This window comes from Suricata suricatta, chromosome 15 (genome assembly GCF_006229205.1).
Source record: "Suricata suricatta isolate VVHF042 chromosome 15, meerkat_22Aug2017_6uvM2_HiC, whole genome shotgun sequence".
Taxonomy (NCBI): domain Eukaryota; kingdom Metazoa; phylum Chordata; class Mammalia; order Carnivora; family Herpestidae; genus Suricata; species Suricata suricatta.
Genome location: NC_043714.1, coordinates 15,104,684 through 15,120,528, shown reverse-complemented (window position 1 = coordinate 15,120,528; position 15,845 = coordinate 15,104,684). Strand labels below are relative to the sequence as shown.

At 37.8% G+C, this 15,845-nt stretch overlaps 1 protein-coding gene across 4 annotated transcripts in view; it reads left to right on the top strand.

Annotated features, from left to right (window-relative positions):
- The window catches only part of ARMC1 (armadillo repeat containing 1), a 50,700-nt gene that overhangs the window by 21,605 nt on the left and 13,250 nt on the right, over window positions 1–15,845 (top strand). For all 4 annotated transcript variants that reach the window (XM_029923381.1, XM_029923382.1, XM_029923380.1 and 1 more), the window contains 2 exons: window positions 565–656; window positions 13,117–13,306. In XM_029923381.1, coding sequence (XP_029779241.1) covers window positions 565–656; window positions 13,117–13,306 — 282 coding nt within the window. The remainder of the gene's footprint in view (window positions 1–564; window positions 657–13,116; window positions 13,307–15,845) is intronic.

Below are 15,845 nucleotides of genomic sequence, written 5' to 3'. Positions count from 1 at the left end.
AAAAATATATGTTAAGTTTTAAGAGAAAAGCATCCTAGAAAAGTTAAACTAGAAATTTGTGTGAGTTCATCCTTTGTTTTTCAATAAAAAAGGACATTTTAAAGGTGAATTGTAAAACTAGAAACAGTTCATCCTGTAAAGGTGTTTGTATGTTTTGTCTCGCTCAGCAGTTTATTTTAATTAATATGTAAAAAGCATCTAGGAGGAAATGGTGGCGATTGAGACTACTCCCTAAAATTAGTAAATGGAATGTGGTTCCTTCTATCTCTTTCAAGGTGAAGTGGTAAAAATAAAGCCCGAACAACCTAGTTTGACCTTGGAGATAAGTTAGTTAGATAAGTTATTTCAAAGAGCAGATTCAGATATTAGCTCAAAGGATCATTTCTTCCCTAGGGGACTGCTCTGGTTATCACATTTAAAGAAGAGTTTCTAAATACTTCAAAACCAATTGATTCTAAAAACAAAATCCTGTTTTTCATCTTTTTCCTCCTGCAGTAAGTTAGTAACGAGTTTAGGTGTGAGTGGTCTGGAGCTGTGAATTACCCTGCGCTGTTTCTGCTGTAGGCTCTTCGGTACCTGGCAGAGTGTCGAGCTAACAGAGAGAAGATGAAAGGAGAACTGGGCATGATGTTAAGCTTGCAGAATGTTATACAGAAGTAAGTATCGTAGGCGGTGTCTCCTAAGGCAGTAGAAAAGTGGATCTTCCTGTTAAATGTACGCTGATTGTTAGTGTATTTCACTGAAATTTTTATTCTAATATGAAGGCATAATTTTGTGGGTTATGTGTCAAAAAATGTTCTGATTGTCGGTGTTCTGATTATTCTTAAACATTGATATTAATTATGAAAATGCTCAAATTTTTTCTTAAAATGTTGATAAACATGGTTCTTGTGAATCATATTTTTAAAAAGAAAAAATTCTACCTTGAAGTTTGGTGAGGCATAGATAAACAGAGCAACACAGGTTACTAATCACATTTGAAAGTAAGCAGTATTACAATATCTTACAAAGTTCTTTTGCTACTTCATCCCTGTCTTACTCAAAAGAACCATCAGGAATGGATAATGAAGTTGTGGTATACATATACAATGGAATATCACTCAGCCATCAAAAAGAATGAAATCTTACCATTTTGCAGCGGTGTGGACAGAGCTAAAATATATTATGCTAAGTGAAATAAGTCAATCAGAAAGACAAATACCATATGATTTCACTCATGTGGGAAGGGGGGCAAGTGGGGGAGGACCACAAACCACAAGAGACTTAACTATAGAGAAGACACAGGGTTGATGGAGGGAGGTGGGTGGGGGATGGGCTAGAAGGGTGGCAGGTATTAAGGAGGGCACTTGTGATGAGCACTGGGTGTTGTATGTAAGTGATGAATTACTAAATTCCAGTCCTGAAAACAATATTGCACTGTATGTAAACTAGAATTTAAATTAAGAAAAAAAAACTTCATTAATATCATGGTAAAAAAGGGCTTTGATAAGATTTTCCTGAGCATTATTAAGACATTTCTCAGAGACTTAGAGCTATTTAATTTGAATTTAGCAGATGGGTGGTTTTTATTTATTTTTTTTTATTTATTTTTTTAATGTTTTATTTATTTTTGATACAGACAGAGACAGAGCATGAGAGGGGGAGGGTCAGAGAGAGAAGGAGACACAGAACTGGAAGCAGGCTCCAGGCTCTGAGCTAGCTGTCAGCACAGAGCCTGACGCGGGGCTCAAACCCACGAACATGAGATCTGACCTGAGCCGAAGCCGGAGGCTTAACCGACTGAGCCACCTAGGTGCCCCAGATGGGTGGTTTTTAATTGTACCCTTCAGCTTACTAACGTTTTCACAGCCATTGTCTTATTTTGTTACAACTTTTTGAGGTAGATTGGCAGATAACAGTTTTATGGGTGAGGAAAATACAGAGTCCACATTGCTTGTCTGTAGTCCTTCAGCTCTCTTGCCCCTGGGAATGCTTGGTTTTGTTCCTTTCTTAGTCTTTGCTGATTTCCTGTTAGAAGCCTAGAAATTAAAGATTAAGTGTTTTGATATTTCCACTTTGTCTGGAGGCAAAAAAGCAATGCTTCTAATGCTCAATCTTAGTTTACTTTGTATTTTGATCTTCTACTAGACATGACTGCCTTTAAAACTGTGAAAGTAACCATTTAGTTTATTTGATTTAAAGTAAGTTATCACCAACACAACTGTTTTGTATTGGCATTCCATTTCCTGCCATGTAGTACTGAGAAATAAGGTGTCCCAGGACAAGGTATGCAGATGAGGTAATTCACAACAGTATAGAAGGTGTTATTTTTTTATTAAATTTTTTAAATATTTATTCATTTTTGAGAGAGACAGAGCATAAGTGGGGGAGGGGCAGAGAGAGACAGAGAAAGGAAGACCCAGAATCCGAAGCAGGTTCCAGGTTCTGAGCTATCAGCACGGAGCCCGACATAGGGCTTGAATTCAGGATGCGAGATCATGACCTGAGCTGAAGTCACATGCTTAACTGACTGAGCCACCCAGGCACCGCTAGAAGTTGTTACTGTTTAAACCCTTGCTCCTCACCCACCTGCCCAACTGGATCTTCTTTTTTTCATACTTCTGCTTTAAAATTTTCTATTTATTTTAGAAGGCTCTTAGTTGGCATTTCAGGTCTCTGTTCACCTTTAGTTTCTTGCAAGGTCTGAGGCAGCTCCTCACATCAGCGTCTGTCACAACTAGTTTCTGAGCTACAAGGGTGGGATGTGAAGTCTCCATTGACAGCCGTCCACCTCACCTTGAAAGAATTCATTACTTGTTAGTGTCCTGTTCACACCACAGCTCCAAGGCAAACCTGATCTCACATTGCATCTCTGACACATCCAATGCTTTGGCTTCTGCACAGATTGAACATGGTAACCCCCACAGCATTTGAGGGCATAAGAGGGTCAAGAATAATAAGTATCCCGGGTAAGTGGCCACTCTGCAGTGTCTTTGGTTTGAGTGCTCACAGAAGTTCATCTGTGCTTCCCAAATGCTAAATGGTAAATTATATTGGTGAAGAATCATCTAAACTGACTTCCACTTTTCTCCTTGGTGTTCTTGGCTTCTGGATAAATTTTGTTTTACTAATCTTATTTTTCAGAAATCTCTAAATATTTGTTCTTACGGGGTCAGCTGCCTGATAGGATAGTTCTGTGGTGCCTTGATCTTTGATAACGACCAGAGAGAGACTGAAGTTTTTTTCTTGTTTTTATTCAGGTGATCAGTTAGGAATAAGTAACAGAAAATTTGAACTGCCATCAATTGTGTTAATTATTCCCTATAGTTTGAGGTCAATTCCACTGTTAAAAATCTGTATTCTAGTTCTTACTTGAGACAAAGAATCTCTTTGACCCCAAGTTTCCTTATCTAAAAAGCCTACAGTAACACCTGCAAGGTGATCGAGGATCCAGTAGGATAATATATGTAGAAATGTTTTGTATATTCTAAAATGTTGCATAAAATTAAAGGTTTCACAATTCTTGTTTCTAGTAATCTTTAATGCCATGTAGTTAACTATTTTTTCAGTGTTTATTTTAGAGAGAGAGAGAGAGGGAGCAAGCCAGGGCACAAACTGGGGAGGGGCAGAGAGAGGGGAACATAGAATCTGAAGTTGTCTGAGCTGTCAGCACAGAGCCCAGTGCAGGGCTTTAGCTTTCAAACCGCAAGATCATGACCTGAGCTAAAGTTGGACACACAACTGAGTCACCCAGGCACCTTTGGAGACAGTGAAAGATTTAAGCATAACATGGATGCTTCTGTAGTGCAGTTTTATTAATATGATGAACTTAAGATTGTATATTCCTTTAACAGGTGTAGTTACTGAAGTTGAAAATATGTGGTAAAAATTATTTAAGTGTAAGAAATTAGATGGAAAAAATTAATGTTAATATGTTAAAATGTACTTTAAATTTGAACTTTAAAGATTTAGAGCAAGTTTTAGAGGTTTCATAGATTAAACCTGTAAAATAATATTTTTGATTGGCTAAAGTTCTAGTGTGTGTGTGTGTGTGTGTGTGTGTGTGTGTGTGTGTGTGTGTGTAAGTGAGAGAAACGTTTATAAAATAGTAGAGAAACTACTTATATTTTTGTAAGAGAAGTGGTGTGTCAATTAAGGTCATTATCTTGGCATTTCATCTGGAAAAGAGATCTTAAAATGGAGTTAGAAATGGAAGAGGTTTGTTGTGGGGTAAGGCCTGTGAAGATGAAGATGCAGCAGGATTAGATGACAGTCTTTAGACTTCGATGCAGATCTGTCATCTGTAAAAGGCTAGTGGAGAGCAGGCCAGTGAGGCAAGGAGAGTCTCAGACTGCAGTGCAAATCTGAGAGTCCGCTCAGCGGGGAGCTGCACAGCCAGGATTAGCCTGCAGATGAGTCTGGCGCTGGGCAGAGATGGCCAGGCCCTGGTGTCCCTACTGCTCAGTCACTGGCTGGGGGCTGCCTGGGAACAGCCAGGCCTTAATAGAAAGGCTTGAATGACGCGATGGATCTCAAAGCAGCGACAGCTGGTGGCTCCGCTACTCTACCTTCTGCAGCCAAAGGGCAGGCTTCTTTCTTAAAGGGAGATCCATGCACTCTATCTATCTCCTTGGCTGCCGCAAGTGACTTAGCGTTTTAATTCAAAGTATATTTTTTAGGACAGTGTGGTGATCATCTTAGAAATTTATTGCTATATTTGAATGTTTTTAGGAGGTTAGTGAAATGTGTTTTGGCTTGTAAATATTAAGACTATGAAGTATTAGAGCAGTATTGGAATCAGGTTTCAGTTCAGCATGTTTAACTTAGTGTTGTGAACTCTCATGGCTTGGACTTGATTTTCCTTTAAGAAATTATGTTGCTCTGGCATTTTTCCTATCTTTTTATCTACTTGGGTTTTTTTGGATACCTTTACTAAAACCAGAACATGGGGCGCCTGGGTGGCTCAGTCAGTTAAGTATATGACTTTGGCTCAGGTTGTGATCTGGTGGTCTATGGGTTCAAGCCCTGTGTTAGGCTCTGTGCTGACAGCTCAGAGCCTGGAGCCTGCTTCGTTCGGATTCTGTGTCTCCCTCCCTCTCTGCCCCTCCCCAGCTCTCACTCTGTCTCTCTCTTTCTCAAAAATAAACAAACATTGAAAAAAAATTTTTTTTTAATCAGAATGAAAAATTCTCATATAGGGCAGAGTGACTTTTATATATGCATAACTGATTTGGTAAAGATGTGTACTTTAGACCTTATTTTGCATTGTGTCATCTGTGTTACAAATACAGATGAATGATTTATTGATAAGCTAACTTGTTTGTGCATGAATTGGCGCCCCATTATTACCTAGATCACTTTGGTAAGCCAGAGCACGAGAGATCTATGTTCTATACCCTAATCTCTTTCTTTGATATGGTTGTCCTATTGACAGCCAGCCAGTTAGGACGGAACTCCAATCAGTGTTTCTGTTCGGGAGTACTGACTTAGGGAGAGTTTTAGCTGTGATTCCACGGAACTCTGCAACTAAGGACGTATGAACATCTCCCCATACTCCAGAAAGACGCACAGAACATGATAATCTGTTGTGGAGGGATGCGGCTCTATTGACTGAAGGGAAACCTTGCACTTGGCAGTGATTGAAGGGGAAGCCAAACAGCAGAAGTAGGTGTGGAAAGTGGACATTATTCTTCACAAGCGGAGCCAAGAAAAATATTTTATAAACTAGAAGAAATTCTGCATACTAAAATTTTCACCCTTAATCACTATCTTATGTTTTGTTACAGAATTTTGCTGAGATTTTAACATTTGTTCAACAGCAGGTTTTATTTGTGTTGAGGTCAAATTGATGCTTAAGGATTGATAGTTGAATTGACTTCAAAGTCACTATTACTTCCAATTCTTTGTCATTGAGAATAGAGCTGGCATTATGTTCTAATTTTAATCTCCTCCATAAATAATATTTTATTAGAGATTAGAACCTTTTTACATTTTAGTTTTTAGTTCTGGATTCCTTTTTGGAAGGAATTTTCAAAATGTCAGCTTAGGAGAACGTCTAAATATGTTTAAGACAATTTGTATTCGTATTTATAGGACATTGTAATTTGTATTTTAGGAGAAATAGTTCTGATATAAGATGCATTTTACAAAAGTATTTGTGAATATCTAGTATGAAATATACTATAAGTAAAAGCTACTTCAGTAAAATGTGGCATTGCAACTTTATCTCGTTTCATCTGGAGAACTTCCCAAAATCCTAGATTTTGAAACAGTGTCATAGGGGCGCCTTGAGTGGCTCAGTTGGTTAAGCATCCAACTTCGGCTCAGGTCATGATCTCACGGTTCGTGGGTTCGAGCCCTGTGTCGGGCTCTGTGCTGACAGCTAGCTCAGAGCCTGGAGCCTGTCTTTGGATTCTGTGTCTCCTTCTCTCTCTGACCCTCCCCTGCTCACACTGTCTCTCTCTGTCTCTCTCTCAAAAATAAAACATTAAAAAATTAAAAAAAAAAAAGAAACAGTGCCATAATAAATGTTGGTCTATTCTTGTTAAAATCTTGTATGAAAAGTTCGTGGTTTATTTCTTTGTGTCCTTTATTTCCTTACATGTTTTTTATTTATTTCTGTGTTCTTTTTAAAAAGTAATTAAAATTTCTTTTAGTCCATTTATTTACTTATTTATTTAATGTACATTTTATTTTACAGAGAAAGTGCAAGTGGGGGGGAGAGAGAGAGAGAGAAAGAAAATGAATCTTAAGCAGGCTCTGTGCTCAGCATGGAGCCCAGTGCAGGGCATGATCTCATGACTTGACCTGAAATCAAGAGTCACTCAGCCAACTGAACCACCTGAGTGCCCCTTAACTTGGTTTGATCAGTACACAAGCCCTGTTCTCATTGTTCCTATTTGCCTAGTCAACATTTGCCCATCGCTGTATTTCTGAATCACTTTGATTTAGTTGTGTCTTGTTTTGTGAGCCAAGTGGAAAATCTTTTTATTTTACTTGGTGAGCTAAGTCCATTTATATTTTTTGGTGACTGATATATTGAATCTTAATCAGTTTTTATGGTAGTAGTTAATCTATCCAGGAGCATTCTTCCATATAACCATTTTCCTGCAACAGCGTTCTTTTTTTTTTTCCTTGAGAGAGACATAGTACAAGCCGGGGAGAGAGAGAGGGGAGACACAGAATCTGAAGCAGGCTCCAGGCTCTGAGCTGTCAGCACAGAGCCCAACACGGCCTGAACTCACAAACTATGAGATCATGACTTGAGCCGAATTCGGACACTTAACCTATTGCCCCTTGCAACGTCATTCTTAATGGCTGCACTTATATTCCACATCCTTTGTTGTTGTTGTTTTTAGTGTCTTTTTTTGTAATTATTTAGAACAGAAGTTGACAAGGTTTTTTCTGTGAAAGGCCAGTAAATATTTTAGGCTTTGCTAAACATGCACTCCCTGCTGCAACTACCCTTATGGGTCAGAACAGCCATAGATAATAAATAAATGATAGGCTTTGACTCACAAATCATTGGTTCCCTGCCTTGGATTTCATGGTTACCTAAAGAAAGCTGTTGACTTCCTTCTTAGAACCCTTTTTAAGTTAGGACTGCTTTGTAGTGAGAAATGAGGGATGGTTTTCTGGGTTGTATAAATGTTAGCAGACAACACAGGAAAGAAGCAAAAGCAACTCCTAAAGGAAAAGTTAGGATGTTTTGCAAAAGATAATAGCAAGTCTTCAACAGGAAATGGATATGAAAATATCATAAAAGCACTGAATAATGCTTTTATGTGGTATACGGAGGTCTTAACTGGCCTTGATGAGCAATATGAAATGTTTATAGCAGCATCCAGAATTAGAGTGAATTGGCATTTATGATCAATACGGAAATATATTCAGAATTAAAGTTATTTGTGATATAGAATAAAGACCAAAGTTCTTTTAGTTGTGAATCATTTCATTATGGATAACTAATTAGAAAAAGTGGTGAGGAATCAGTATACTTCATTGTGGAATAGTAAATTACTGAGAACAAAATTCTAATTACTTAGATGAAAGAACTTTTCAAGATAGTCTTTTTTTCTGATGTCAGATTTTAAAGACTGAACTAAATCCAGGGCATTAATCAGCTCTTCATTTTCACTTGCTTCAGAAGATTAGGGCAATTAATACTTGTTTAATTATATAGTCTCTCTTACATTTATAGCTGAATATAACATAAAACTCTAGACCCTTTCTTTTTGAATGTTTTGAATGATAGTATTTGAACAGTATTTCTTTTTAGGACTAGCTTCCAAATCTGTAGATGTTCTTGAATTTTCTTTTTGGTTTTAAAAGCCTCTTTTAAAAGTACAGAAATAATTATTTATAATTGATTTGGTGAATGGGTACTTCATTGTGCCCTGATTATGAAGTAACTGTAATTTAACTTGCTTACTTGCTTTTGTGAACTTAATTTTGCCTGAGACAGAATGTTACTTAGCTTTGAGAGGGATCTGGGTCTGCAAATAGATCCCTTAACTGTTTTATAGGAAGGGTAGCTATAAAATTAGTCCTATGAGGTACATCTGAAGACCATACTTAACAGCATGTTGATTTGATAACATTATTCTTTTAAAATCTTCTGGTTTTAAGTAGGTAGAAATTGAAAATCTTTCAGAAGGGAATTTATTACTGTGTGAAAATGATGAGATTTTGGAATTATAAAACAAGTGAAAAATGGTGGTCATAGGAGTATTTATTTCATAGAACCATTTTTCTAATTATCTGTAATTGTTTAAGCAAACATAAGCCGTCTGACTCGATAGGTACAGTACAGTTTTGTTGTAAATCCTTAATTTTCTTTTTGTTTCTTTGTTTTTGTTTTTTGTAAATCCTTAATTTTTTTTGAGATTTTATTTTTAAGCAATCTTTACAACCCAACCTGGGGATCAGACTCAAACCTAAGATCAAGAATTGTGTACTTTACTGCCTGAGCCAGCCAGGTGCCCCAAATCCTTAATTTTCTAATTGAAAGTTAGTGTAACTAGCCACTGTAGCAACACAGGCTATTGTAAATGCACACGTATCAACTTTTACTAAGTGTTCTTATGAATAAATGGAATTTTCTTTCCTCACTCTGTTGCTACTAATGTGGAAACTGGTAATACAGATTTATGAGAGAATTGAGCCCCAAAAGCCCTAAGGAATCCAGTAGATGTACAGATTATCTTCTGTCCTGTGAATCTGCAACGCTTCTAGCTCTGCACTGCCTTTTGGAGAATTGAGAAAATTGTCACTTACGGTTTTTGTAGAGCTAATTTCTTTAGCAGGATCTCAATCAGAGAAGGTGTAGAGAATGGTTTGTCAGACTTTTGAGAGTAATAATCCGGAAAAGGAGTTAGCTTAAAGTTGACAGCAGATGTAATCTTCCCTTTATTTGTAAACCTTCTGTCTAGTTTAGCCACAGGTGGCAATTTAAATTTAAATTTAAATTAAATTTAAAAACCAATTTTTCACTTGTACCAACCATATTCCAAGTATTTAATAGTCCTTTAACTAGTTTACTACATTTCCATGATCTCAGAAAGTTATGTTTGGTCAGCACTGTTCTAAACCTTTTTTGGGGGCACCCCTCGGTAGCTCAGTCAGTTGGGCGTCCAACTTCGGCTCAGGTCATGATCTCACAGTTCGTGGGTTCAGGCCCCAGGTTGGGTTCTGTGCTGACAGCTCAGAGCCTGGAGCCTGTCTTCTGATTCTGTGTCTCCCTCTCTCTCTGACCCTCCCCTGCTCACGCTGTCTCTCTGTCTATCTCACATAAATAAAACATTAAAAATATTTTAAACTTTTTTGTTTGTTTTAGAGAGAGGGCACAAGTGAGCGAGGGTGGGGTGAGAGAGCAGGGGGCTCACCTGGTGCAGGGCTTGTGTTCACCCAAAGTGGGGCTCGAGCTCATGAATTGTGAGATCACGACCTAAGCCAAAGTCAGATGCTTAATCAGCTGAGCCAACCAGACATCATAAAACTTCTTTTTTTAATTTTGATTTAGGAGGCACTCAGTAGGTTGAGCGGCTGACTTCAAGGGCTTAGGTCATGATCTCATGGTTCGTGGGTTCAAACCCCGCATCGGGCTCTGTGCTGAGAGCTCAGAGCCTGCTTCAGATTCTGTGTCTCCCTCTCTCTCTGCCCCTCCCCAACTCATGCTCTGTTTCTCTCGTCTCAATAATTAAAAAAAAACAACAACACACATAAAAAGCGATTTGTTTTAGGAGCGACTGGGTAACTCGGTTAGATATCTGACTCTTAACTTTGGCTTAGGTCATGATCTCACAGTTTGTGAGTTCAAGTCCCACATTGAGTTCTGTGCTTTCAGGAGGAGGCCTGCTTGGGATTTTCTCTGTGCCCCTCCTTAATGCTATCTTTCTCTCAAAATAAATATTTTATTTATTTATTTATTTTTATTTTAGAGTGAGTGAACATGAGGCAGGGAGAGAGAGAATCCCACGCAAGCTCCATGCTTAATATGGAGGCTCCATCCCATGACCCTGGGATCATGACCTGATCCAAGATCAAGAGTCAGATGCTCGACTGAGCCACCCACGCGCCCCTAACACTTCTTTGGCTAACTATATAAAAGGCTATTTTTGTGCTTTGCATTACTTTATTTGTAAGTAACAAGTTCGAACAGAATTTACAAAGTCAAAGAATATAGATATTTTTGTGTCTTTTTATTTCTTCCAAATATTACCATTTGTATTCTTATCAGTAATTTCTATTTTATTGAAATTCTTCAAACATTGGATGGATCATTATATTACTGTTCTTTTATTCTACCCTCTCCAATTCTAGATCGGTTTTCAAAAAAATGTTAAGCTGTCACTGTTCTTGATGTAAGATGGATGGTTTGGATGGTTACATAAACTCACTGAAATTGATGTAGAAAATTTTTATATTTGCATTTTTTTGTGAAACATTCTCTAATTTTATAGCAGATTGTCAAAGGGGTGAGTAACCCCATATGATTTAGAATTACTCTTATACAGTTGTTATTCTGTAGAACAGGAGGATAATAATATGATGTACTGTATTTTATTATTTTATGTAACTTGATTCATCTGGAAACAAAGTTTTTGAAATGATGTATATGCATTTCAAAATTTTTATAGGAAGGTCATTAGCTGAATCTTCTATTTGATGCAACACTTGAAAACATTATTGGTGGTGAAAAGGGGTAGCAAAAACATTGTTTTTTTCCTCTTAAATTCATGAGTATCTAATCACTGTCCTCATATTCTACAGCTTTTGGTTGGCTAGTATTTTAAATATCTCAGAACTGCAGTGACCTTTTCAGTACTGTGCAACAGCTATCAGAAAAGTGCTGAAACATATACCACCCTCAAAATAGTCTTTTTGTTGGCTTCTTGCAGTACACAGCCAAAATTATTCAAAGTAATTGATCTCTGTGGTCACCAGTAGCCCAGAAAAGCACCTGGTATAGTAAATTGAGTGCCTGGAACATTGTCAGATTAGTACCCCTGGAATTGAAGCTCTGTATAGCTAGAACTTATAGTCTGAATACCGGAAATTGAAGTGTTCTTGCTCATTCAGTAAACGATGGCAAACAGTTTTGTGAGGCTCTGTGGAAGGTACACAAATACATCCCTATTATTGAAGAGAAAAAAGATAGAATTAAGATCAATAGTATAAGTACAGTCCTAGTACTGTAAATATAGAGGGAGGAATGGATTGTTGGGGTGGGGAAGCTTCACAAAGAGGATGGTGGTTGAGGTTGAGCCTTCAAGGAAGGAGGAAGAATTAAAAAGCTTACAATCTAGGTAAATGTCTTTTGGTTGAAGAAAAGGCAACTATCTGTAAAAGGAATTCATAAAAAGACAGAATGAGCTGATGTTGGCAGAGCTGAATGGGGACAGATTTAAAGGCCTTGAATGTATGTTATAAGGTTTGGACTTAATTGAGCTTATCTATAGGTGAAATGAAGGTTATTTTTTACGGTTACATGTATTTACTGTTTATTCAACTAATTAGTAAGTGTTAGATCTGTGCTGTCTAGTATGGATACAGTTGCCACATATGGCGATTTAAATTTAATTCAAAGTAAATAATTATTTTTTTAATTGTGGTTGGTCAGTAGCCACATGCTGTGAGAGGACAGTGCAGAAGGTGTTTTGGACAGCATGGCGCGGGGTGTTTATTTGGGGACCTCTAGTAGGATTTAAAAGTTTATGAATGGAGAAGCACCTGGGTGACTCAGTCATTTAACATCCAACTTTGGCTCAGGTCACGATCTCATGATTCGTGAGTTCGAGCCCCCCATCATCGACCTCTTTGCATTCCCTCCCCTCCCCCCGCTCCTCCTCTGTGTGCCTGCATTCTCGCTTTCAAAAATAAACATTAAAAATAAAAAAATAAAAGTTTAAGAATGAAAACTTTTGTGTAGTTGTGGTTTTATAATATATTCATGCTTTGTAAAAGATATGTAAAAATGTAAGTTAAGAAATTTATTTGCTCCTTTTGTTTTTTTATGTGTTATACTTTCTTGAAGGATTAATACAAATTATATTAGTATTAATCCAGGGACAGGTTCTGTCGTAATCTTTTTAGTTGATTTTTGCTTAATGATTTTGATTAAATTGTACTTTTATTTTTAGATTTTTAATTAAAATTTTAAAATGTTTTATTATTGTTATTATTTTAACTTGTATTATTTTCAGAGAGACAGAGTGTAAGTGGGGGAGGGGCAGAGAGAGAGGAAGACACAGAATCTGAAGCAGGCTCCAGGCTTGGAGCTGTCAGCACAGAGCCTGACATGGGGCTCAAATTCACAAACCATGAGATCATGACCTGAGCTGAAGTTGGCCTCTCAAGTGACTGAGCCACCTAGGTACCCTTGAATGTGCTCTTTATACTATTATAATCAAGAGTTTTGAATCTCTGTAAACCATGGATTTAAAACGAAATTAGAAGATTTTTTTTATCAACTAAATGCTTTTTCAGTGTTGTTGATTATTTTGGGATTTACAGGTATTTCCTTAAAATTGAATGAAACATCAGAATGAAGAAAACAAGATCTGCAACGTTGAATAAAATTACAGAATTAATAGAAGTGACAGGACTAATTTATTAATTTATGTGTTTCTTTTCAAGGACTACAACTCCAGGAGAAACAAAACTTCTGGCTTCTGAAATTTATGACATTCTCCAGTCTTCCAGTCTGGCAGATGGTGATAGTTACAATGAAATGAATTCACGTAGAAGGAAAGCTCAGTTTTTTCTGGGAACTACAAACAAACGTGCCAAAACAGTGGTTTTGCACATAGATGGTCTTGATGATACGGTAAGACTTCTATAAACACATGGTTCATGAGATGGGGTCAGGAAGCAGAAGATCCTCCTTCTGACATGTCATTAGAAGGTCTATAGTAGCCTAAGGCCATGTCACGGTCCCTGTATCATTTACTTCATTTCAACTCCTCACGTGGGCATTTTGTTACCTCTCATCATTATAAGATGAGGGTGAGGGGGCGCCTGGGTGGCTCAGTCGGTTAAGCCTCCGGCTTCGGCTCAGGTCAGATCTCACGTCCATGGGTTCGAGCCCCGCGTCAGGCTCTGTGCTAACAGCTAGCTCAGAGCCTGGAGCCTGCTTCCAGTTCTGTGTCTCCTCCTCTCTCTGCCCCTCCCCCTCTCATGCTCTTGTCTCTCTCTGTATTAAAAATAAATAAAACATTTTAAAAAAATTAAAAAAAAAAAAAGATGAGGGTGAGGGTAATACTATAAGATATTGTGAGAGATCACATTCACATAACTTTTATTATAATGTATTGTTATAATTGTTCTATTTTATTATTAGTCTCTTATTATGCCTAATTTATTTCTTCTTTAAATGTTTATTTTTGAGAGAGAGAGAGAGAGAGAGAGAGCAAGTAAGCATGAGTAAGGGAGGGGTAGAAAGAGAGGGGGACAGAGGATCTGAAATGGTCTTTTCACTGACAGCACAGAGTCCAATGTGGGGCCCAAATTCATGAACTGCAAGATCATGACTTGAGCCAAAGTTGGACACTCAACTGACTGAGATGCCCAGCACCCCTGTGTCTAATTTCCAGGTAAACGTACCATATGAATGTACAGGAAAAAAAACATATATATATAGGCTTTGGTACTTTCTGTGGTGTCAGGCATCCTCTGGGGGTCTTGGAACAGATCCCCTAGGGATAAGGTAGAGGGGGACTACTGTAAATAGTTTCTTCACTGACTCCTGTCAGCGATCTTTTGTTGTTATTTATTTATTTATTTATTCAGCAGTCTTGAAGAATAAGTTCTAGAAGGGCATTTTGTTCTAAAGGTGTCAGTTAATCAGAAGAAGTAACAAGAAGTAGACACATCCACAAGTAGAGCTGGAGATTTGAACACCACTCTGAATTAATAGAACAAGTACACAGAAAATCAGTTAAGGACATAGAAAACTCAAATAGTACTAACAGCTAACTTAACCGAATTGATATTTATAGAACACTGTGTCCAGCAACAAGATAATACTCATTATTTTCCCATACACATGGAACCTTTACCACGGTAGACCTTATTGGGGGCCATAAAGCAAGTATGAATAAATTTAAAGAACTATGCAAAGTATGTTCTCCGAGCACAATGAAAAGCAAATTAGAAACTACTAACAGAAAGGTATTTGGAAAATCCCCCAAATATTTTGGAAACTAATTTATTTCTAAAATAATCCATAAGCCAGTGAGGAAATCAAAAGAGAAATTATAAAACATTTTGAACTGAATAAAAAGGAAAATGTAATAATATCAGAATTTGTGGGAAGCTGCCAAAGCAGTGTTGAGAGGGTAATTCATTAGCACCAAATGCCTAGTTATCTATATATAGGAGAGAAAAGGCCCAGTGACTTAAATTTCTACCTTAAGAAACTAGAGGGTTGCCTGGGTGGCTCAGTCAGTTGAGCGTCTGACTTCAGCTCAGGTCATGATCTCACAGTTCGTGGGTCTGAGCCTCGTGTTGGTTTCTGTGCTGACAGCTCAGAGCCTGGAGCCAGCTTCAGATTCTAGTTCTCCCTCTCTCTCTCTCTGCCCCTCCCCTGCTCACACTGTGTTTCAAAAATAAACAAACATTGAAAAAAAACACAAACATTAAAAAAAAAACTAGATAAAAAGATCTCATTAAATGTGAATTAAGCAGAAGTGAAGAAACAAATCAGTGAAATGAAAAATAAAGAAAAACTGGGGCACCTGGGGGGTTCAGTCAGTTAAGCGTCCGGCTTCAACTCAGGTCATGATCTCATGGTTTGTGGGTTCCAGCCCCGTATCTGGCTCTGTGCTGACCGCTAGCTCAGAGCCTGGAGCCTGCTTCATGTTCTGTATCTCCCTCTCTCTCTGACCCTCCCCTGCTTGCACTGTCTCTCTCTGCCTCTCAAAAAAAAAAAAAAAAACCAAAAAAAAAAACACCTTATACTATAAAAAAAAAAGGAAGAAAGAAAAACGGAAAAACTAATGAACTCCAAAGCTGATTCTTTTATATGGTCAGTAAAATTGATAAAATGTAGCCGAGCTGATAGGAAATAAAAGAAGTCCCAAATTATTGATACCAGAAGCAAAAGAGAGAAAACTTCACCATAGATCCTGTAGACACTGAAAAGAAAATAAATGGAGCACCTGGGTGGCTCAGTCAGTTAAGCATTTGACTCTTGATTTTGGCTCAGGCCATGATCTCTTGGTTTGAGAGTTCAAGACTCGCATTGGGCTCTGTGCTGCAGTGTGGAGCCTGCTTGGGATTCTCTCTCTTCCTCATTCTTTGCCCATCTCCTGCTTGCTCTCTCTCTTCTCTCTTTCTCAAAATAGGTAAATAAACTTTTTGAAAAA